The 22,656-nt window shown below is 46.4% G+C and overlaps 6 protein-coding genes across 6 annotated transcripts; 3 read left to right on the top strand and 3 right to left on the bottom strand.

Moving 5' to 3' along the window:
• The first annotated feature begins 3,759 nt into the window (after positions 1-3,759).
• On the top strand, positions 3,760-5,001 carry EDB93DRAFT_551923 (uncharacterized protein). Its single transcript, XM_041456695.1, has 4 exons — positions 3,760-3,982; positions 4,032-4,135; positions 4,187-4,667; positions 4,794-5,001. The coding sequence occupies exons 1-4, from the start codon at positions 3,959-3,961 to the stop codon at positions 4,863-4,865; spliced, it is 681 nt and encodes a 226-aa protein (XP_041312260.1). The 5' UTR covers positions 3,760-3,958; the 3' UTR covers positions 4,866-5,001.
• A 2,728-nt stretch (positions 5,002-7,729) lies between these two features.
• On the top strand, positions 7,730-10,091 carry EDB93DRAFT_551955 (uncharacterized protein). The gene is made up of 4 exons (XM_041456696.1): positions 7,730-8,119; positions 8,169-8,275; positions 8,328-8,792; positions 8,852-10,091. Exons 1-4 carry the CDS (start codon positions 8,117-8,119, stop codon positions 9,843-9,845), a joined length of 1,569 nt encoding a protein of 522 aa, XP_041312259.1. The 5' UTR covers positions 7,730-8,116; the 3' UTR covers positions 9,846-10,091.
• A 1,111-nt stretch (positions 10,092-11,202) lies between these two features.
• On the bottom strand, positions 11,203-12,841 carry EDB93DRAFT_1118792 (uncharacterized protein). The gene is made up of 7 exons (XM_041448431.1): positions 12,793-12,841; positions 12,535-12,742; positions 12,333-12,476; positions 12,073-12,276; positions 11,625-11,974; positions 11,540-11,574; positions 11,203-11,478 (listed from the first exon to the last, which is right to left on the bottom strand). The coding sequence occupies exons 1-5, from the start codon at positions 12,804-12,806 to the stop codon at positions 11,630-11,632; spliced, it is 915 nt and encodes a 304-aa protein (XP_041312258.1). The 5' UTR covers positions 12,807-12,841; the 3' UTR covers positions 11,203-11,478; positions 11,540-11,574; positions 11,625-11,629.
• On the top strand, positions 12,842-14,544 carry EDB93DRAFT_1118789 (uncharacterized protein). Its single transcript, XM_041448430.1, has 4 exons — positions 12,842-13,128; positions 13,182-13,426; positions 13,481-13,549; positions 13,609-14,544. Exons 1-4 carry the CDS (start codon positions 12,945-12,947, stop codon positions 14,065-14,067), a joined length of 957 nt encoding a protein of 318 aa, XP_041312257.1. The 5' UTR covers positions 12,842-12,944; the 3' UTR covers positions 14,068-14,544.
• Positions 14,545-14,686: 142 nt separating this feature from the next.
• EDB93DRAFT_1219108 (glycoside hydrolase family 5 protein) lies at positions 14,687-17,882 on the bottom strand. Its single transcript, XM_041451116.1, has 9 exons — positions 17,263-17,882; positions 17,062-17,164; positions 16,840-17,002; positions 16,669-16,787; positions 16,521-16,606; positions 16,268-16,469; positions 15,940-16,209; positions 15,671-15,890; positions 14,687-15,612 (listed from the first exon to the last, which is right to left on the bottom strand). Exons 1-9 carry the CDS (start codon positions 17,726-17,728, stop codon positions 15,079-15,081), a joined length of 2,163 nt encoding a protein of 720 aa, XP_041312256.1. The 5' UTR covers positions 17,729-17,882; the 3' UTR covers positions 14,687-15,078.
• Positions 17,883-18,887: 1,005 nt separating this feature from the next.
• EDB93DRAFT_1219107 (uncharacterized protein) lies at positions 18,888-19,369 on the bottom strand (the record flags this gene model as incomplete). The annotated part of the gene is made up of 2 exons (XM_041451115.1): positions 18,888-19,227; positions 19,275-19,369. 2 exons carry the CDS (start codon positions 19,367-19,369, stop codon positions 18,888-18,890), a joined length of 435 nt encoding a protein of 144 aa, XP_041312255.1.
• Positions 19,370-22,656: the final 3,287 nt, after the last annotated feature.

Below are 22,656 nucleotides of genomic sequence, written 5' to 3'. Positions count from 1 at the left end.
CGATCGTGATACTGAGGAGTTGGCAAATTCGTGCGTGCCAGTGAAAGTCCGACGTCGCAAATGGAAGCTGCAAATTTATGTAAATTTGCGTAATATTTGTATCGCCCCATGCGGCACTGCCTGTGGCTATCCGAGACACCGAGACGACACGAAGATGCACTAGTACTTCCCCTGCAGACACCACACGTGATGACGGGCCCATCACTATAATTTGGGTGACGGCCCGCTAATTACATTGTTCTACTGTCAATATTATACGCCTTTCAGCACAGGCGCTGGTCGTAGTCGAAAAGTAAGGCCAAGCTTCTCACTTCCGACTTTTCCGAGTTGCCGGTTAGAAGAAGTTTCAGTAAGACCGCTGTGGCTGCGTTGCATAGTTCCTATTGTGAGCGTATAATCGAGCGATCACAGCTGGAATTATATGAGATACTGACATGGTATTTCTGATACGAAAGATGGAAGTGTTAATCATGTTCTGCGGCGCAGTCTGCGCAGGCAGACCTACTGCATATAGGTCTCTCACACTGTCTATGCATGTTGACTGCGTGTTTGGAATGTTCTGAACGAAGCATGCTACTACCAGTATATTAGCGAACACTAAGGTCCTCCTTCCATATCGTTGTTTGGGGCCCTAGGCTTACACACCAATAAGCAGAATACGCGTTGGGTGCCAGTGTTGCAAATCTAATCAGTGTGGGTATGACAGAGAGTTCTGGCTAGAGATGCAAAAAGTCGAGCTCGAAGGTTGAAGTTGAAGACGAGAAGCTTGTGAACACTTCGACGAGTTGGTAGGAAAATATTTGATTAGAGTATAACTGGTTTGAGTGTTAGTCAAGTCGCATGTCCCAAAGAACTGGTAAAGAGGCCAAGTAAAAACATTGGTGGCTTCTGGCATTTAGACTGGTGACCAGCTCGTTTGAGGCATACGAACTGACTACAGTCTAACTTCCGTTGGCGATGAGTGCTGGATAAAGGGCACTGGCGATTGTGTCAAGAACTTCGGAACCAGCGAAACGGGTTATATTTTTTCTCTGGTGGTGCGCTGGTTGGTAAGCCCTCGTAGTATGGGACAATCACCAAAAGCCTTTCCCTCGAAGCCAGGGAAATGATTTTCATTGCGTCTTCTACCGTTTCTAGGCGCGGTCGCTGAATGACCCAAATCAATGCCTCGCTGGTACATCCCCCCCAGATATCAGTAAGATTTGACTGTAGCTGTAATGCTTAACACACAGTTCCAACGTAGGGGGCTTACTAGGAATTCAAGATGATCGTGCAGTAGTGGCGGTGTTGAAGCTGAAGTCGGTGACAAGTTGTGAGGCCAAGTATGAGAATCGCATATATAATGCCGCATGCTACATCTGGACACTCCATCAGATCGTTGGGAGGCGGACCACGTTCTTAGTACCTGTGGCAGTCACCCGTCACCTACTAGGATAAGAGTCTGTTAGCTAGGGTAAGAGGGACGCCATGATGGCGGGGATGTCAGCGGTTTTGAACTGGCGAAGGTCCTCGTCAGGTGGCTACCGTTAGCCCTAACCGCACCGGCCTTCTCATCCTGTTCATGTTTAACTATTGAGCCCGTGATGATATCTTGTATGAGTAAAAGTCCTGTCGCATGACTGCAAGGTACCACGTCCGATGACCGGCAGCGTAGTTTACGGTTGGGGGAGGAGTACATACTACCGGTGGGAAACTTGCCCCACGCGTGGCTTCCCTTTCGGTCGTTTCCGAACCGAAGAGGGGTTCCCAGGGCAAACAGTCATGTGATCCACGTCAAGCCAGTTTTTTTTTTTACCTCGGTGCCTGAACATCCGATGCCACATCTTCAAGTTCCTTCCATTATGTATCCATATAGACTAAAGTTAGCGGGGGAAGAACTGTACCCTGGAAAATTGACCATCGGAGGCAGTCCGGCGATGTCAATATCGACCAAACTTGGTCTCAAAATGCGGACGATTCCCGGCCTCAGGGTCAACAATTTTCAGGTCAATCCTAGGATGAAATGTCCCTGCAACTGCAGCACTGCAAACGATACTAATGACGCAATTTGTTAATATTAGCCTATTTCCTTGTTCCGTGTTCTAGTTCTGGACCGAAGGAGCGACGAGAAGCTGTTCTTTGGAGGACTGTCTTCCCTAGGTCAAACGTGGCCCTAGTGCTCTCATAAGATGTTAAGTTTCGGAACCGTGACTTTCTCCACGGCTTCTTGAGTATAATCCATGCTGATTCATCTACTTTCGGTCGCTAGAGAAATGATACGTTGGGTTTGAATTCGATGGAAAGGTTCGGACATGTTCTCTGCACTTTTAGTATATTTCATACATTGTTTCCACTTCAACGACACCCAGTTGGTCCGATATTTTGGTTTTTTTTTTTCAGTTCAGCATACGGTTCTTAACTTCTTGTTTGGTTGATTCTTCGCAGGTCTGCGATCACCTTGGATTGAACAGCGTGATTTATTATCAGAAATAAGTGGGCAATGACAACGTCAGTCTGGGCTGAATGTCCATGATTTGTAAAGGATCGACGCTTCTTAAGTGGTTGACTGCTCGTTGATTTATCGGTCAACCAAACAACTTCCAGCTATCATAAACCATAGTATGTCAGGAAATTTTTGCTGTGAGTCATTTTCTCCACATAGGAAGAAATGAGGATAGCTGAGGTTGAGTGTGGCTGATCGTCGATCATAACTATCCAAGCAGGTTGTAACCTACTACCGATTGCTCGCCGCGAACGTAGCCGAGACGAGCGCTGTCCAGCGCTGGGTTGGTAATTTCACCCACAACGGGTTTTTTTAGGTACGACAACTCATAAGCCAACATAAGACATCTTACACATTTGAATTAGATCCTCGCCAATGGTTGAGCTGTTGTAAATCAAAAGAAATCTGACTAGGGTTGGGTCGACTCCCATGCTCAAATGGCTCGGACATGTCCTGTCCCTTGCCGAGGCTTATCGCAAGACAAATAACCAGATATCAGCGTCTTTATCTATTTGCTTTCTCCCACTCACACTACTCACTCACAAAAATTCGCTGCCTCTAATTTGACTGGTTTGCATCAAACGGAGTACTAACTTCAGCTGCTTCTCCACACATCCATCTTTCAATAGATCTGGGACTTAGATCCTTGTTCCCAGTTTTCGCCATTTATTACTAGCTAACTCTTTTCTTTTCTTTTTTATCTTATCCCAATCGAGGATGAAACCTTTTGCAGGACAACTTTACTTTCTAGTGTATAGGACCCGGTGTCCCTTCTGATCTCTGGATAAACCTTAGTCGCCGAAGTTACCATGCTACACTCCCGGGCCTCCATTTGAAATCAAGCGTTCCATGGCCGGAATACTCCCATTTCCCTTTTTTTTCCAACATACACCCATTCGTAGGCAATCGCCACAGCATTCACTTGGACGTTGTGTCGTTGGCTTGGTCTGGTCGGCGACATCTTCTAGAAGGTCATCTTCGAATTATTCGGTTGTCTGGTTGCGATGGCCAGTCCTGCCCCCCTTTTAATACCTCCGTCGCAGGCTCACCTTTTTCACCTTCCCTTCTTCTTGTCCGCTACTGAAATCACAAATGCCTCGTATAGGTGGGTCCTACCCATCGATCTTTGCATCTTCTCATCGCTCTCTCACAGGAAAAACACGTCATATTCAGCAGCTACCTGAGCGATTCTCTGCCACAATGTCGCCCCCTTCTTACCCATTGCCGACTGCCCCAATACCTGGTATCACATATCCTCATTTCTCCTCTACTAGGACAAGCACACCAGATTAATTCGCAACCAACCCAGCAATACCATTCGACGATGTCCCCCCCTTCTAACCCATCGATGACTGCCTCAATGCCTAGTATCGTGGTTCCCATTCATTTATCTTTGAATCTCCTCATTTTTCTTCCACAGGACGAGTACACCAGACTATTCAGCAACCAACCGAACAATACTACACCCCAGAGTTTATGCGGGTTCCCCCTGCAGTTAAGGTAGTACTTTTTGGATTATCCTTCCCCATCGCACTGATCATTTTTAAAGATGTCTCACTCGATGCCACGGAGCTCGACCTCATTTCCCAATGATGAACTCACAGTATCTGGACCTCGAAATTATCCAAATACAATGTCAAGCTCTAAATCATGGTTAGTCTACTACTTACCTCCATAGCAGACATCATCTCATGCCGCAATTAGCTTCTCCAGTCAGACTGATTTTCCTGGCTCCTCAACATCGCCCAACCTTTGGGACAGGAGTTCCGCTCCACCGGGCAGGACGCACATCGCCAACTCATCGAATGTCAATAACGCAACCCACCCTGTTGGTTTCGCCGCCGATTCATCAAACCACGTCACCAACATGTCCATCGACGCCGCCATTAATTCAAGTAGTGCATCAGATGCCAGTGAGGCAGCCTCGGCGCCCTCTTTTTCCACATGCAAAAGTTACGCCCAGCTGAACGATTCTATGATTGACAATACGGCACGGTCACAATCTCTAACGGCCAAATCCATAAATTTTAATGGGTTTATTCCAATGATGCCTATGAACGCACCTGGTCCACAAAACACCCATACACACCCTGCAGCGACCAGCTTTAAGCAATACACGGGCTATGAAACCCCTTTCCACAACCGCCCAAACTTTCATAGTGCCCAGTACCACGACAAAGTGAAAAGGAACGATATTTCACCATCCAGCCCACTGCCAACGTAGGTCCATCGTCATCTATGAGAAGTAATTTTGCTTACAACCACCTCATCTACAGACGTCGCTTACCGCAATATGTCTCTCAAAATACAGATCTTGCGCCCCCCCGCGTCTGTCGAAAATCATTCGCCCATGATTTCGAGATGCAGCATGGCTCACAACTAGCTGGTCCTTCATATCAGCCAGCCCCGTTTATGGCACCTTCACCATCCATTCACCCACAACAAGATCCTCGACGTGATCTACTCCTTTGCTCGACTTCCGGGCGCCCTCGTAGTACTCATACACGGAAAACACACCACTCGCCATCCACCATATATTCTTGCAATTGGCTTGACGAAGACAATATGCTCTGTGGATTTGAAGGGCTACTGGGTGATTTCAAGAAGCATTTCAGAAGCAGTCATTCGTATGGGGCTCAAAATGCGCCAAGTCGATGCCATTGGCAAGGTTGCCAGTATCAAAAACGCGCAGATCCAACCATCCACGACATGCGGCGCGACAGCACGTGGCGTCATGTCCAGGAGAGACATCTAAAAATAAAGAGATGTATTTGATCTTTTTGTATTCGCATTGTGCTTTCTCTCTCTCCGAATTCCGCCTCTCCAAAGTCCTCCACGCGCTTTTACTTCCTGGCACAGCCAACGGACATCAGTAACGACGAATGCTGTGACCTTGATTGGAAGTCACTGCATCGATACTTCTAGTCAAGCGCGTTCCTTGGGGCAGTGCTTTCTCGTACATCACTTTTGGCTTGTTCATCATCATGTCTGCCACCCTCTCCCATCCTCTCATACATAGCTTGGATGTGCAGTGTTACATCTCCTTGACCGTATCTTGTCTTTTATGTATGATAAAATTTTACTCATGAACCAATTCAAATTCTCGCGTATTTGTCTTTCTGAGCGAGATAAGGATACAATATAAAATTCTGCCAATGACAGGAACATGTATGTACACATTGATGTATATTGGGGTAGTATGTACATGGTGGAGCTGTCAACTAGGAGAGAAAGAAATCTACGACACAGTGCAAATTACTGAAGAATGAATGTGAAGGCTGCACCAGCAGTGGTAACTGAAAAGGAGGATTGATGGGAAGAGGCAACGGGGGAGGAGATGTCGACTGCGAGCGCGATGCGAATCCGACACTAGATCTTGAAGCGGACGTGCTGCTCGGTCTCGATGCCTGTTGCAAATAAAAAAGAAACAACTGGTGGCAACGGCATAGTTGCTAGGATCCCAGGAAGAAGCGGGAGCGGGATTGGTGTCGAGGGTTATGAGCAAGATGGCGCCGTTCAGGGGCACCAGGGTTGGATGCTGTGCGCAAAGACTGCGAGCTCGATGAGTAGGACAGCGAAGACATGTCATAATTAGGACATGGACGACGACAAGATCTAGAAAAATATCTGTACCTTTCTCCGACCAACCTTTACTAAATTATGTGAGTTAAATGGTACCGGTTCCTGAAAAATAGAGCACAAAACGACACACAAGATGATAATAAGGAAGCATGACAAAAGTTTCAAGCCAGAATCAGGTGAAAGACATGTTTTTATACATTTGAAAGCTCGTCCAACTTCAAACAAAGCAACCCGAAACGGACAACAAGTCTATCGAAGTCATTGCTGTCGTTCGCGAGTATGAGGATAATGATGATGCTTGGAGGCGGTGGTACAAGCGCAGGCTCTCGGTTTGTAATACCTAGCAATGATAGTAGTGACTGATAGATACGAGCAGTACAAACCTCCATACCTGGATGAGACTGGGACGCCGTTGAGGCCGAAGACATCGGTATTAAATAAGTCGGTGTCGGCGGGATAGTGTGAAATGAACTTGGTGAAGGACGATTATGGAGTAGGTGCCAAACCGCACCCTCAATCACCGGGAGAAGAGCAGCGCATGTGACAGACGAGTGTGTTTTGGTGCGGTGGAGGGCGTATGTATCGACGAAATAGAATTTTGATGAGAGTTAGATGAGCACAAGTGAGCAACCCGATTTGTAGGTTGAGATTGCTTCCTTCATGTAAATGAATCGTCGCTGCCATTCATGGTTGGAACTTGGCGTTGGCGAGCGTCAAATATTTGTCCCCTAGAAATTCGTGGTGAAAGGGTAGGTCTTTAACGTCGCTGTTTCGTACTATTCGGGTAAGTCTGAGGCAAATTTGCAGCTGACGAGGCTCAGGTCTTGTCATTACGTTATTACGTTACTCTGCACGTACTACTTTTGTTCTCGTCAACATTTGGGGCCGGTTGAACTAACAACTGAGGGCACTCGATGATCATTCGTCAGTCTGCGGGATATCCCTGTAGATGAATGATTTACCGCGATGATCGACGCTTCTTCGATTCGAGAACGTCGTCGGCCGATCAATCGACCTTCAAGTTGGACGTTCAACTCTAGGTCAAGAAATGACCACAGTCTGTTGGCGGGTTTGTTCCATGTAAGAAACGATACGAAAAAGAAAACTGATGTCAGTTCCTTAGTACTTTGTTGTTTTGCTCGCCGCGAGAATGACGACTACCAGTATAAGCGCTGGGTTGGTAATCGAGTTATTCGCGGAACATGGTTAACCATATTTGGTACGCTACGCCGGTCTCGAGCCTTTGAAGCTTCAAGAGTGCGTGTGGTACCAATATCTACCTCACAAATCGAAGGAGTCACGTTCTTCATCTGATCTCTCCGTGTGGCGCAGTAAGTAATCAGCTGCTACTAGTACTAGCCTATATGATGCATGATGGACTCTACATGTTCACATACAGGGTCTGCTCCCATGATCACGGCACTCGGAAATCTCCTTTCGCTTGTCCTTATTGTACACTGGGCATATACTAATAACCCAGGGCTCGGTGCTCAGCGTCTTTAATCTCGTTACTTTTCTCCCACCTACCCGCTGCCTCTATTCCACTGTGTCAGACTCGTTTGCATCAAGCGTCATCATGGTGCTGCATTCACTGACTCCATATGTTCCTCGATACAGCATTTTATTCCCGAGGGACATAATTCTAATCGTATAGCTTCAATTGGCTACCTTTTGTTGGTTGGATTAACGTCCCAATTCTTGTCTCCAAAAATTGTATTCCGATGTTCGGGTGTCGTCGGATCCATTACCTCCTTCGTCAAAGATCTTCTGCTCCTTCCATCGTGCTATCTTGGAGGATGGCTTGGCCGGTTTTGTCTTCTAGAACATGACTTTCAATTTTCCCTGTTGGCTGGTGGTTGGTGGCTTATGGTCAGGTTGGCCTTGAGCCATGATGGCAAGTCCTTTGCCTGCGCCCCAACTTGGAGGATCGGTTATTGCTGTGTGGTGATCACAGGGTATTTATTGGTTTGGGCGCACCCTTTGAACTTCCGCCTTCTCTCGTTTTTCCTTAGTTAGAGCCCCTCGCACGTCGTCTCATCCTGTGCCATTGGAATGGTAGGAACCCTAGAAACATGCTTCTCCATCACACTGATCTTTCTCAAAGGAATTTTCCTCGAGATCACAGAGCTCGTCGCCTCCTCTCGACGATGAGCCCTTAATATCTGACAGTTTATTTCATGGCGATCACCAGAATACAGTGTCAGGCTTCAAGTTAGTCTACTGTTTCCTCGTAAAAAACATCTCACGCAATAACCACTAGAAGTCGCCCTGCTCGGGCTTTACCCCCCTCTGATTTCTCAATATCGGCCGATTCCAGGGCAAGCAGGTTCTTCCCTCTTGGCGGGACGCGCACTGGCACCTCACCGGATGTCGGTACCACAGCCAACGCTTTTGACTCCGCTGCCGATATGATGAACTATCTTCTCAAAACATCCACGCAATCAAATGTCTCATCCAACAGATACCCCCCCTACTACGGGGATGGAGCTACTGCCACCCATCCCATAATAGACAATGTAGCTCTGCTGCAAAACTGCTATGCAACTGCCAATTACATGGCGGTAACACACAAGCTTCAATCCAACTTAGATTATAGAGACCCTGTCCACCACCCCGCGAGTTATCATAATATCCAGTACTACAACATCGCACAAAGAGATGTCAACCTCTGGTCTCCTGACACTTGGGTTACAGAGGGTAATCATTCGTCATTCTGTCCACCACAAACGTATGCCCCTCGTCATCATATATGAACAGTTACTTTTCTCACAAGTACCCCATATACAGGCAGCATCTAGATGGCTATGCCCCTTATCCACCGCCATACGCCTCGCCTAGCACAAATGCATCTTCTAGCTTCTATCATCAATCACCATCCTTCCACCCCGAATCATCCTCCGACTATCCTATAAACGTGTCTTCTAGCTCCTATCATCAATCACCCTCCTACCACAGTGAACCATTCGTCCACCCCGAATCATTCTCCGATTATCCTACAAATGCATCCTCTAGCTCCTATCATCAGTCACCCTCCTACCACAGTGAACAATTCGTCCACCCCGAATCATTCTCCGATTATCCTACAAATGCATCCTCTAGCTCCTATCATCAGTCACCCTCCTACCACAGTGAACAATTCGTCCACCCCAAATCATTCTCCGATTATCCTACAAATGCATCCTCTAGCTCCTATCATCAGTCACCCTCCTACCACAGTGAACAATTCGTCCACCCCAAATCATTCTCCGATTATCCTACAAATGCATCCTCTAGCTCCTATCATCAGTCACCCTCCTACCACCGTGAACAATTCTTTCACCCTGAATCATCCTCCGATTATCATTTGAATGCATCATCTAGCTCCCATCATCAGTCACCCTCTTACCACCGTGAAACACCCTTCCACCGTAAACCATCCAATACAGGTGATGGAGGCGACATGAGTAACCTTTCATATCGTCCACCTTTCATTCAACCACATGAAGATCTGCCTCTTAGTGGATCTCATTCCCATGGAACTCACCATCCTCCATCCGATACATTATCTTGCGGCTGGCTTGTCGGAGAAAATGTGACTTGTGTATTTGAAGGGCCGTTGCATGCACTCAAGATACATGTCAGGCGCAGCCATCTGTCTGGGACTCAAAATGCGCCAAATGTATGTCGTTGGCAAGGTTGCACATATCGGAAGCGCGACAATACAGCCATTCAGACCATGCGGCGCGACTGTATGTGGCGTCACGTTAAGGAGACTCATCTTGGGATGAAGAGGATGGTCTAATCTTTATCTTTTTGTGTTTGTCACAAGACTACGCATTTTCTTCGATGCTCGTGATTTTCCTTTGGTACAGAGTACGAGGGGCAGGGCATAGCTACATACAGGCTCGTCGATTGTGATACTTGCTATCATCACTATCATTCGCTCTTTTCTACTAAGTCATGATGACAGGTTCATAATTTGAACGAAATAGCGCAAGTATTTATACCCATTTTTTATATCTAATATGTTGTCGGGAACCTTGTTTTCTGAGGTCAACTGGTTAACTCTTAGAAAGTCATAACGACAGGCCTTACCTGAAATCTATAAGGCGCATTGTTTCCGGTACCATCACGAATGTTTCGATGTCCTGAATTTCTCATGAACATCACACGTGTGGAATAATTACCGCTACAAACTGACCTGATACTATTGTCAACCAACCTCTAATCGTATATCCCAGGATCCGAAGATGATAGCTGGCCGTTCATAGGATAATTGCAAATACCCGCTCTAATGTGGCGTGAAGGCTTCCAAAACTTCTCTCAAGAAATTTCTGTGGAGGTTCTCCGGCGTTGGCCATGGCAATTCCATCAGAGAACAGCCCAGGCGTTTGCCGTTCAGGGTTTTGTAAACCACCGGCACGACATGGCTGGCTGCTGTCGAAAGCGAAACAAGCTGTATCGCTTAACGGCCGGCCAGGCCAAAAGTCATTCGTACCAGTCCATCGGAAACTCCGAATGGGCTGAAGAATCCTAGGAAACAGGCCACAAGGATCATTTGAGACCGAGATTCATCGACCCCGCTATGAGCACGTAATGCGCGGGAGTGGCAAAAGTGAGCATAGCCCACGATCGGCACAGAGAAACGATCCTAGGGCTGATGCGCCAGGGAATACACGGGTAAGGTGATGGTCATGGTTTCAGGCGAAGTGGCAGTGCAACGTGGAACGGCCAAACAACCAAACAGTCTGGCGTATGCGTGTCCGGCAGAGGAAGCTGCCAATCTTGGCTGCGGAATGAGCAAGACAGAAAGACTGATCAACATCATATGGACTTACCTTTTGGTTCGAATAAGACGATGGTTTTGTTATTATTGCGTGGGGCCAGATAATCACAATACTCGGTGAAGCGCACCTCTACAGTATTTAAGCACGAGATAAATACAGCTCTTGATTAACGCTGGAAACTGTTGGCAGAGTGTCTCACATCCGGAGGAAGAATGTCACGGCCTGTCAATTGGTATAATGCAACTTCCCACCAACACCTATTATGTGTAATCTCACTTGCTGTAGGAGGTCATTGCGTTCCCAAGATATTTGTTATGCTATTGGGATAAGCAGTGACCACCACCACCACAGATAGGTAGTTACGTACTTAGGGTTCAGAGTCCGGGATGGCCAAAATCAATGATCAGACTGGAGCCGACACAGCAAGTGGGATGGGAACCATGCTGCGTGATTGTCACCTACCAAGCCAAGGCCAACAGTATCTCATCATGGTTCGTTGATCTTAGCCCTCAACGACTTCGAAATTGATAGATATAGACACGATATCACCATCTCCTAGCATTGGGAAAATGTATCCTGGCCATTGGCTCATCAGTTATTACGAGCAAATCTGACACCTGACTATATTGACCGAACTACAGGTGACAACTAGAACAACAAGTTAAGCGCACAAGAGTGTCCTAGAACAGAAAAAGATATACTGTACCACCTTCAAAATGATTACGCACAGTTGTACTATTCAGTCTAGGGTCCATCATTAACGGCTAACAAATTCACGCTTTCGATTCACTCACCTAAATCAGTATTCAACTGCATCTTCATCGTCTGCGCGCATGCCTGATTCCTCCTTAGTACCAACGTCCACCTCCATTTCTTCCGTCTTCGATTCGCGTTCCTCCGTCTTTTCTTCTGTCTTAGAGTCACGCTCCTCCGCCTTCAATTCAGAAGGCTTGGGTGCCTCAGAGGCCATTTCCTCGTCCGTGTTGATTTGATTTTTTTCGTCTGCCTCGATTTCATCTTTCTTTTCTTTCTTCCGTCTTGCGTCCTCATCGGCAACACGTAGTCGGAGCTCCTTAATTTCATCAATACCAGCAGTACGCTCCCCGCGGAAGGTGGACCATTCGGATTCGGCTGCTTCCTTGACCTAGGTCGTAAATATCAGTGCCGATTTCGTCGATGCAACGACAGCGAAAGTAGATATTACACCATCGACCACAGTGCATTTTCAAATACTAAGCTTACCTTGAATTTGCGTTTTTCTAGAAATGCTTCCTGGGCTGCTGTGAGTATCGTAGGGAAATAAAAGAGAGGTGGAGGGTGCGATCGTGTGGGTAAAGCTAGAGTTATTGATGATGGCTGGTCCTCCACGGAATCAATAGACTGGATGTCGTCAGATGTACATAGGAAGTGAGAATAGAGTGGTAAATGCGTTCTTCGTAGCTTATACTGCAAGATAAAGTCGTTGGTTGCTGAAAGATGGAGGATATTAACTTGAAACGCACGATTGAATCTTTGAGTTGAAGTTCTTCTTCCTTTCGATTTGCGAGGTTCCTGTCCTTCTTGGCTTCTTCAGAGCGTCGAACTGAGTCAGTTTCCTTGCGAAGTTTGGCTTGCAACCGCTGGTCTATCATCTGGCGCTTTTTAGCCTGAAGATAAATATATACGTCATTCTAATGAGTAAACGCGTGTATGAATTATGCTTACTGCTTCACTGGCATTCCTTTCCTTGTCCTCAATCTTCGCCTTGTTCAGTGTTCCAAGAACAATACCAAACATGCTCTTGCCTCGCTTGCGCTCGCCAACACCAAGGTCAATGCGAGGCCGCTTTCTTGCAGGCTGAGAGTCTGGTTCTTGTTCTGTGTCCATCTTGTCCCGGGTGTCAGTATCAAATTTCGCATCGGTTGCTGGTTTCCTATGTGCAATAATTAAGGCTGAATGAATGAGATATAGCACACGACTCACAATTTTGTAGACATTGCCTGATGGTAGCAGGTGAACAATGCTTTCGTTCAGTGACGGAAATTGGGTTGATTATGTCACAAGAAAGGAACTGTGACACGTGGCTCACGACTTCATCCCATCGTCACTAACGACTCCGACGACCAAAGAATCAAATGCCACCTAAACCTATCCCAGCCAAGGCGGGCCAGACATCTTCCAAGACTCCTTCAAGACAGCGACGTCCACAAAAGCAGCAGCCTGCTTCACTGACGGATAGACTAAAACGTCTGTTTACTTCCCTCTGCGCTCAAGTTGATGGTGGGCACTTTACAAATGCGATTCGTACATGTAATAAGAGTCGGTGATGCAGTTTCAAACTTTTTATAATATAATATTGACGGAATTCACAGTCTTGCGTCTAGATCCAAGCGATCGGGATGCACTACGGACGAAGCTCTTCCTGCTTCTCCAGACTGAGCAGTACGACACCGCCCTTGCACTTATCGCCGAAATAAATGAACAGTGTTCATTTGAGCGTGCATATGCATTGTATCGTCTTCAGCGAGAAGAAGACGCTACTCAGGTGCTAAAGGAAATAAAAAACAATGGGAAGGAGGCAGAGCAAAGAGGCGCGATGCACTTAGAGGCTCAGTTGGTAAGCATCTGGTCATGTCGTTTAATATCAGGATCGAAATAATTCATTCTGCAGAGCTATCGTCAAGGATCGTACCAGTCATCCCTGGACATCTATAGCGAACTTCTTGAAACAGCTGATCCTGTACGTTGCGCGCTTTGCAGGTAGTTGGCAACTCATTCACGCATATATGCCGCCCGTAGTCTTCGGATGAACATGCAGACATTCTCACCAATCTACCAGCATCTCAATCACACCAGGATTTCATCGCAACTACATTCATGCAAGCTATGTCTCAGCTCCCCAGTTCTATTGCTTCGACTTTAGAATCTGCGCCGCCACCTGTCCTTTCCCAACCAGCTTCGATTCTCGCTTCTGTGGAAGAACCCACGAAAAAGCCGGAGGCTTTGGAAACCAAAAAGAAATTGCGAACAAAACGTGTGCCGAAGGGAGTCGTACCAGGCGTGTCGCCCCCGCCGGATCCAGAAAGATGGTTGAAGAAATCAGAAAGAACTAGTTATACCCAAGGGAAAAGGCGGAGGGGTGCAGGAGGTGGTGCAACCCAGGGTGCAGCTGTTGGCGCTGAAAGTAGCACTGTTTCTGCTGGCGCCTCACACGGAGGAAAGACTGGTGGGAAAGGCAAGGGAGGGAAGAAGAAGTAGTGGAACGGCACGGTATCTGACGGAACCTATTCCGAGACTCCTGATGCTGTATTTCAGATTACAACCGAGTTATATCTCTCACTTTCATGACGAATATGAGATTCTGTGGGTAGATGGCTGGGTCGGACAATTATCTCGTTGCGAGGCACTGCTTCGAAGAGAAAACCAGCTTTCAGCTGTGACATTGGTGGGGACAGGAGAACTGATTGGCATTGAAATCACCGGAGCCGAGCCCTCCATTAGAAAACAAGATTTGCGATCGGAAAGGGACCTATCGTCACTATAGCTTTCTGCACGTTGATTATGATTTTTCACGTATGGGAATTTCGAGGAGATGGATTACATAGGACGGTCGCCGTAGGTTCAGACTTGAACTATTGCACGTAAGATTATCTTGCTTCAAGACCCTAAAATTACACAAAGATCCAAAGATATCATCGGAGATGGGTGTCCTGTGTTTATGTGACTTCATGTTTTTATGTCCCTTCGGTTGATGAATATTGGTGGGCGATAGAAATGTTCGATGATTCTCTCAAGTCCCTGAGAAGGGCGGCTTAAAACTACTCAAGACTGTGCAAATGTTGAATAAAAAATTAAGACGAGCGTCGTCGAGTCTACGCGAGAACCTAGCTAATGTCACATCAGTGAATGGATGATTCCTTGATATTGTATCTGTGGGAACTACAGAAGGGTGCAATTTTGCTCCTGCTAATTAATATCATTAATATACTGCGATAAAATTTAGCTGGAAATACGATAAACAGTTCACAATAATGTTACCGCATTCCTCCATTGCAGCAGATGAGGGGTGGAAACGAACTTGTGCCAATGCTTGTGAGCATTGTCATTTTGACTACGAAACCGCCGACCAGGTATTGGCCTTTGAATCCGGATCTCACATTAGATGTATTAGAGGTAAAGTACTCATCTCACTAGGGAACTCCAGGAGCCGTTTGCTATTACTAATATTTACAGTATTTGATGTTCCGGTAAGGATACCTGGATCGGTACTCATGATGAAGTCGTTACTGCAGGGGCAGAGGTAACTGCGTTGGCACTAGCACCCGCGGTGGGGGGACAAAGGGCAGTGGGCATTGGGACACTGATGGCATCCCATGCATTAGGGTATGAGCACCCAGCGACTTCTGTGGCAGCCAAACTAGTATCAGACGAATCTAACCATCCATTCCCGATGACGACCGAACTCGGAGGACTTGGAGTAAAGGTAGGCGGCGGCAGCGTGGGGATGGCGCTTGTCGACGTGTAAGTAGGAAGAAGAGATTGCGTAGCTCCTGCAGTCAGCCCACTAATGGATTTGGGCGGATACTGGCCGTACGAAGACACTAAGACAGGATCGATTGTCCCCGCACCAGGCCCACCGGTCTGATAGGGCTTATAAACACCGTCGAACTGGTCAGCGGTGACACCTAGTGCAGCGCAAGTCCCAGTAGCCATGCGAGGGTCAATGGGCATCCACCCTTGTTGCAATCCTAGCTGGTATGACCAAAGTGGAGATGCAATCGAATTATTAGATGAAGGCCCGATCTAGATAATATACTCGATTCTTGTATTCAATCAAAAGGTCGAAAAGGATGATGCTTACCTTCCAGGTCCAGAAAAACCAATCTTGGAGGGCGTCCATGCTTGCCAATGCCAATTGCTGGATCCCCGCCTTCATGGTATTATTCCACTGCGACGAGTCTAAAAAGAGGGAGCACGAGGGCGCCACGTCCTGAGCGTTCCCCACCCCATTGAGGTACAGTCCGCAATCATTAAAGCCATTGCTGAATTCGCCAGCGAAGGTGACACCGAACGCTGTTTGACTGCCAGTTACGCATTAGCTTGATAGTGAGACACAATCTCAGCGATTACCTAACATTCATCTCAGTCCCCCACCTCGAGCAAGCTAGAGTTGGCCAAATGCCACCAGCATCCAGCCCAGTTCCTATCGCTATCGGCTCGGGGTTGGGATTACCGTCGAAGGCGAAGTAAGGGTGACTGTCCAAGATAATTCGATCCGATCCCTCCAAGAACCCTGCCCAAGACGAAAGACCTTGGAAGCCATCATGGATTGCAAAATACGGCCCATTCCCTTCCCCATAACCCGTGATGCTGCGAATCATATCGTGGGCCTGCATGTAGCTGATGGACATGTCATTTGTGAGGATTGCAGACAGAAGACAGCGTTACAAGAACATACAAAGATGTCATCTGATCCATGCCAATGACAGCAACCCTGGCTTCATTCATGATGCCAAAAACCGGCACAACGTTCCTCCACTCAGGTTGGGAAATGAATTCAGCAATGATCCTTATGTAACCAAGAGCGCGCTGAGCGTTTGCAACACCCATAACTCCGTTGAGAAAGTTAATCTTCCCAAACTTGCCGGAGTGGTTGAAACCTGGGTAGCATGTTAGATCGCCCAACAGCAACTTTTGGAGACACAGCATACCATTCTGAGAGCCAGGAATTGTGTGAAGATCAAGATTGACTCGAAGGCCATACTTCCGTGCCCATTGAAGGACTCGTAAGATATACCTGAAGAAAATTACAGTGCCACCCGTTAGAGCGTGAACTGGGATACTCATGCCATCACTTACGGCCAGCAAACCTGCTCAAGGAAAGGCTCAGAATCCCACTTCTCGATAGCCCAAAAGGGTATGGGCAAACGTATCCAATTCAACCCAGCGCCAGCAATTTCTGCGATGTCCTGCTCGGTCTGCGATATTCGATTTTGAGTAACGTCTCACACGACATGGTGATGAGCTCACGATGAATGTGTTGTAATGGTCCTCAATCTGGTTCAATCCGCCACTGGGGGTGTCTGCGGCCATAAGTGTGCTCAGTGACCATTCATCAATAGCTTCTGGGTATTTCTCGAATAAAGCAGGTGAAATGAACGGCTCAAGAACAAAGAGGCCGCCAATATTTACGCTAGGAACTCATGAATGTCAGAGTCTCATAGAATGTTCCACCATGCCAAATAGGCTTACCCGTTAACTTTATTTGTGCCCCAGACCCAACTTTCGTTCAGCGGTGGCGTCCATGAGTTAGGACGCGCACCATCGTTGAAAGGATCATTAGGATCATCTATCCCTGTGACATTGTATCAGCAGCTTGAACAAGAGAAAAAAGAACGTGATATCATGTGAAATGCTTCAGGAATTCTGCTATGCAAACACAAATGTACTCACAATATCCTCCGAATGGATTAATGTATGTGAAAGTCGATCCGTCCGAGGTTGTGACCGTAGAACCATTTGCTCCGTAAGTTGGACCGGCGTGAGAGCCAACGGACGAAGGATCGGAAGAGCTGGTTCCTTTGGTCTCTGACTCATGATGCTGGTGTTTGATTACAACAAAGTAGACTGGTACCACCACCGCAACTGCCGCCAGAACAGCGGAGAGAAACAATAGAACGGCGCGTACGTATGTAGCACCCTTCTTTGAATGAGGCGATGATTTGATTTCCTCCCCACAGGGACCTGGGTGTGAAGTTGGTAATAGTGGAGAAGAATTGCATGAAGTGTAAACGAAGGAGTCGCAAGGAGTCGCTGTCTCGGAAGTCGAAATCCAAGGAGGGTGATTAGTACTACTGTTCAAAGGAGTGTCAGGAGTAGCCAAAGAGACCTCCGCAAAGCTGTCAGGTCTCGATGACATTTCAATAATGTAGTAGAGACTGGGGAGGGGAAGAAAGCACGCCGAAACTCGAAGCTTGCCGACATAAATGCATTTTGTTGTTCGGGCCCATGGCTGGTAAATAGAAGTTGGTCAGACATAATGGTTACTCAATCATTTAGACTAGCGCTTAGAGTGTACTCTGACTTAATGCATGTATTCTAGTGCTAATTACATAAACATGAATCGTTTCAACTCCACTTGCTGAGTGCTCGCGCAGCATTTGTATGACTCGCAAGCTCTTTTATACAAATTTAAAATGAACACATCTTCCTCACATTATTCCTTCTTCCCCACCGTATGTTCCGGATTCCCCCTTGTTGGACGCTGAGGTTGATCAGGGGCTTTTTACACCTACACGTAAGTTTGACACTGTTCTTTCATAGCATTTGACCCGTGTGCACCCATGGCATAGATAAGGACGTCCTCCGTAAGTCGTCTTTGAACTTTTTCACATCGTACCGCCGTTACCTTCAGAAAGTCTGAGAATCATAGAGTTCGGGAACTTGAGTCAGCCGGATAGTTCAGGGATCATTGTTGCCCATGCCTCAACTTACCGGGAGGAGTACCGTTGCTTCGAGCCGATGTGCCAAATGGTGTATCGATCCACACCTCACAATCTCACAACATCCTTATACGCATCATTTTCATGGTGTGCTCGTTCTCACTACCTCCGTTGTGGATACAGCGATTACATATTGTACGTACAATGCACACAATGAACTGCATACCTCTTCTCACCAGTCTGTCTTCTCAGATTTATAGCCCACTTTGAACGTACTAGGTGCACTGGAGCTTGAATAGCTACATATGACTGCAACAATGATGTTGTTTCGTTCAGCTTCTCAGTCCGTTATGAGGAAGTGCCAATGTATGCACTTCAACACAATCCATGGTGCACTTGCAATCGCACTTCTGATGGAATCGACATGCCTTATTCATCGTTACGTGCACGCTCTCGCCAACCAGCACGAATATCATGAATCGTTAGGTCACGCTCCTTTTTCATATATCGCTCCAACTCAACTTCAACTCGCTAATTCTATTAGGCTCGGTTCTGGCTTCGGTCAAGTAAGATCTCAACCACATAGCTACTCCAGCAGTACTCAGACAACACCCGCCAACGCAGCACAAAGAATTTCTACACCTCAACTTCCCATGGTTCGTCCAAGAACAAATCTACAGGTGGAATCTGTGCTCGAAATTCAGAAATTCTTTCTGCACCGATGCTATAGAATTGCATGAGCTCGACGATCTTGTCCAATGTGTCACGATCCGCGCGTTCAAGGAATGATAGTCCCCTATCATACTCCTGAATTTTGGCGTGAACTTCTCCGCTCACTGGTGAGGCAATGTAAGAAGCGACCACGAGCTTGATAACCCTGCAAGTTAATTCTTGACTTGTTGACACAAGATAAAGTGTTTGCAACACTAGAGTTAAGTCGACAATGTAGCACATGAAGCGCCGAAGCACTGCGTGGCTGAAAAGTGTCAGCATTTTTGCTCGAGGACAAGTAACAGTACCTACGACGTCTGATACACATCGCGAACCCATAAGGCGAGTACGATACTTGCTGCGATCGGTACCACGATGGGAGCCGCAGGTCCTGCCAGCGCAGACATGATGCCCGCAATAGTACCCACCATGGGGAGCCCAATAGCACTGTGAACATTCAATGAAATAAATTTTTGTATTGGTCACTTAACAGACCGGCCTACATGGTCTGGGCAGGACCGGTTGGTTCGTCATCTAGCTTATCGACCATGTTCACAATGAATGTCCTGAACTCTTTGCTGTGCAAGTACTGTGTACAATTCATGTGAGGGAACGATGGCAACAAAGAAAATCACCATTACACGATGAGGATCACGGAAGTTCCACACAGCGACGATGTCAGTGTGAAGCACGTTCAGACAATCCTGTACTACATGGTTCTTGAATGCCGCACTTGATGCCAACACTTTCCAATATCCTGTAACACGTAAAGGCTCAGATTGTGCTCAGGAATCACTAACATCGAATTGAAACGGACTTCTCTTGCCAACCCTGAAGATTCGTAAATCACAAGCCAAGAACCAAGCAAGTAAGCCTTACTCAATTCTAAGCACATTTTGTTAAATAGGATGGGGTTAGCCCAAGGTTATGCCTAACTCACATGTGCAATTTCACACATTTCTGGCATTTCTCAAAATGTGCAAACCAAGTGGTATCCATTTTACACATTTTGAGATAGGTCAAAAATGTGTGAAACAAAGGGTGTCCATTTTGCACATTTTGAGAAATGTCAAAAATGTGCAAAACAAAGGGTGGTCATTTTGCACATTTTGAGAAATGTCAAAAATGTGCAAAACAAAGGGTGGTCATTTTGCACATTTTGAGAAATGTCAAAAATGTGCAAAACAAAGGGTGGTCATTTTGCACATTTTGAGAAATGTCAAAAATGTGCAAAACAAGGGGTGGTCCATTTTGCACATTTTGAGAAATGTCAAAAATGTGCGAAACAAAGGGTGTCACTTTTGCACATTTTGAGAAATGTCAAAAATGTGCAAAACAAAGGGTGTCCATTTTGCACATTTTGAGAAATGTCAAAAATGTGCAAAACAAGGGGTGGTCCATTTGCACATTTCTGGCATTTCTCAAAATGTGCGAAACAAAGGGTGGTCATTTATATGGTCAAAACAGAAATAGGTTTCAAACTTTGGAAAAAATATCTTTTCCTGGGCTGGTACATCATTTAGAGGCATCTTCCAGGAATCATATGAACCAAGAATTAAGAAAAACGGCGGTTGGAATATGGAGATATGGTCGAAATACTGACTTTTTTGCCCCTCCACCAAACCGCAATATTGGCGACCTCTATACACCCTGGGACCATCTCCAATCGATTTGTATGACTGAAAAACAGTAGGAACACCATTTTCAGCATTGGTCTTGAGTTATATTCGAGTGTGGTGCGATATAGGGGGTAGGAGGGGGGAGGAGGACATTCTATATCTCGACAACCTGATTTTTCCTGACATATTGGGCTTTACCATCGTGTTCAGGTACATTGAGAGCCCCCTGGAAAAATGCTTTTGGAGGGCATGCAAGTCATGGGAAGGCTAGAAAAATCGATCTTTGAGGGGGGTATGCGACAAATTCGCACATGTCACTTTGTATGGTCTCAAATCGCTCTTGTATCATTCTCAATCGATTTATATCATTGTAAAACAGTAGGGACACCCTTCTACATACCGGTATTTACATAATAGGAAGATATGTGAGTTAGGGGGGGAGGAGGACCTTCTGTATCTCGACCACCTGATTTTTTCTGACAATTCGGGCTTGACCATCTTGTTCGCAGCTATCAAGAGCCCCCAGGAAAAATGGATTTGGAGTCATGGCAAGTCATGGGAAGGCCAGAAAAATCGATCTTTGAGGGGGGGTATGAGGTCAACTTACACATTACATTTCATATTGGCCAAAAACACTTCGAACCCATCTTCAATCTATTTGTATGATCCAAATGCACTATTTAAATCCTTTTTACATCAGTATATACATAAAATCATGCTTCATTGTTGAGTAGGTAGGGGGAGGGGGTAGCATGACTCTGAAACATGATTTATTCGGACAAAATCAGCATTGCCATCGCATTCAGAGCGTCAAATAACCTTAGGATCAAGTTCCATTTGAAGCCAGGCAAGTCATATGAAGGCTGAAAAAATCAACCTTTGGGTGAGGCAACAGGACAGGGGCGACCCTGCTTACATAAGCAAATGCGGACAGGTGGGCACACTTGAAGCAAGACACCACATATCAGAGGCCTGTTGCTCATAAATGTACATATATTGATTGTGGTTGTATTGAGCTTGAGATTCAGACATTGAAGTCACCGAAAGGCTGAGACAGTCGACCTTTGATTGAGCACCTCAGCATGGCAACCTTACACTCACTCCTCACTCATAACTTTAGAACATGATTTTTTTGAACAAAAGTAGCATTACAATTGGAATCCGATGGTTCAATAACCCCCATTGAGATGTCTATTCGACACAAAGCAAGTCATGTGAAGGCTGAAAAAATCAACCTTTGGGTGAGGCAACAGGACAGGGGCGACCCTGCTTACATAAGCAAATGCGGACAGGTGGACACACTTGAAGCAAGACACCACATATCAGAGGCCTGTTGCTCATAAATGTACATAGATCGATTGGAGCCTTGTATGGGCAAGTATTCCCTTGCCATGCATGAAAGAGTCGGGTACTGTGACTGGTGGTGCTGACAAATTTTCGTTAGTCAACTCGTATGCTTGTGATAGCATAAACACTCACCCCCCACCAACATACGACATCATCAGTCTGCTCGAGAGGACTTCCAAGATAAGCCGTAAGTTCAGCGCGAGGGTTCAGCTTGGTGCGATCTGATGCGAGACGTGCTTGCACAGCTGCAAGCACCCATGAACGGCCATACTGACCATGCAAGTCAGATGTCCCTTGTTCGTTGTCAGCCTCTACAGCAACAGAGGTCGGGGCCACATCACGGTAGTACTCATCGAACGACTCCTTGTCCCACTGATGTTCGGCATATGCAATCTTGACATTGGGGTCGAGTGCTTCAAAGCCAGTAACTCATCAGTATCATCATAAGTGAAGAGGTATGAACATACCAAGGCAAGTAGAGTTTGCAGGAAGTATAACACATCGTCGATCATCAAAGATGTGTTATATTTCCTGCAAACTCTACTTGCTGATGGGGTCGGACAGGTGGGCAAACTTGACACAAGACTCCATATATCAGAGATCTGTTGCTCCAAAATGTACATAGATCGATTTTAGTTTTATGTAGCTTGAGATTGAGATATTTAAATCATTAAAATGCTGAGCCAATCGACCGTTGGGTCGAGCACATTAGTATTGCTGACTTACAG

This window comes from Suillus bovinus (genome assembly GCF_016758785.1).
Source record: "Suillus bovinus strain UH-Sbo-P2 chromosome Unknown EDB93scaffold_4, whole genome shotgun sequence".
Taxonomy (NCBI): domain Eukaryota; kingdom Fungi; phylum Basidiomycota; class Agaricomycetes; order Boletales; family Suillaceae; genus Suillus; species Suillus bovinus.
The sequence above is the reverse complement of the archived record's forward strand: the minus strand, read 5'-3'. Positions and strand labels throughout refer to the sequence as shown.

What these genes read in the sequence shown, in the direction of transcription:
- EDB93DRAFT_551923 (XM_041456695.1), top strand. Translation starts at nt 3,959, where the DNA reads ATGCGGGTTCCCCCTGCAGTTAAG. An exon ending in GGGTTCCCCCTGCAGTTAAG is followed by an intron (nt 3,983 to 4,031) that starts GTAGTACTTTTT and finishes TCATTTTTAAAG; the next exon opens with ATGTCTCACTCGATGCCACG. An exon ending in AGTACCACGACAAAGTGAAA is followed by an intron (nt 4,668 to 4,793) that starts AGGAACGATATT and finishes CTCAAAATACAG; the next exon opens with ATCTTGCGCCCCCCCGCGTC.
- EDB93DRAFT_1219108 (XM_041451116.1), bottom strand. Translation starts at nt 17,728, where the DNA reads ATGTCATCGAGACCTGACAGCTTTGCGGAGGTCTCTTTGGCTACTCCT. An exon ending in AATTCCTGGCTCTCAGAATG is followed by an intron (nt 16,470 to 16,520) that starts GTATGCTGTGTC and finishes CATGCTACCCAG; the next exon opens with GTTTCAACCACTCCGGCAAG. An exon ending in ATGGATCAGATGACATCTTT is followed by an intron (nt 16,210 to 16,267) that starts GTATGTTCTTGT and finishes CATGTCCATCAG; the next exon opens with CTACATGCAGGCCCACGATA.
- EDB93DRAFT_1118789 (XM_041448430.1), top strand. Translation starts at nt 12,945, where the DNA reads ATGCCACCTAAACCTATCCCAGCCAAGGCGGGCCAGACATCTTCCAAG. An exon ending in TGCACTTAGAGGCTCAGTTG is followed by an intron (nt 13,427 to 13,480) that starts GTAAGCATCTGG and finishes TTCATTCTGCAG; the next exon opens with AGCTATCGTCAAGGATCGTA. An exon ending in TTCTTGAAACAGCTGATCCT is followed by an intron (nt 13,550 to 13,608) that starts GTACGTTGCGCG and finishes TGCCGCCCGTAG; the next exon opens with TCTTCGGATGAACATGCAGA.
- EDB93DRAFT_551955 (XM_041456696.1), top strand. An exon ending in AATACAGTGTCAGGCTTCAA is followed by an intron (nt 8,276 to 8,327) that starts GTTAGTCTACTG and finishes AACCACTAGAAG; the next exon opens with TCGCCCTGCTCGGGCTTTAC. An exon ending in TCATTCTGTCCACCACAAAC is followed by an intron (nt 8,793 to 8,851) that starts GTATGCCCCTCG and finishes CCCCATATACAG; the next exon opens with GCAGCATCTAGATGGCTATG.
- EDB93DRAFT_1118792 (XM_041448431.1), bottom strand. An exon ending in AAAGGAATGCCAGTGAAGCA is followed by an intron (nt 12,477 to 12,534) that starts GTAAGCATAATT and finishes ATTTATCTTCAG; the next exon opens with GCTAAAAAGCGCCAGATGAT. An exon ending in TTCAACTCAAAGATTCAATC is followed by an intron (nt 12,277 to 12,332) that starts GTGCGTTTCAAG and finishes TTTATCTTGCAG; the next exon opens with TATAAGCTACGAAGAACGCA.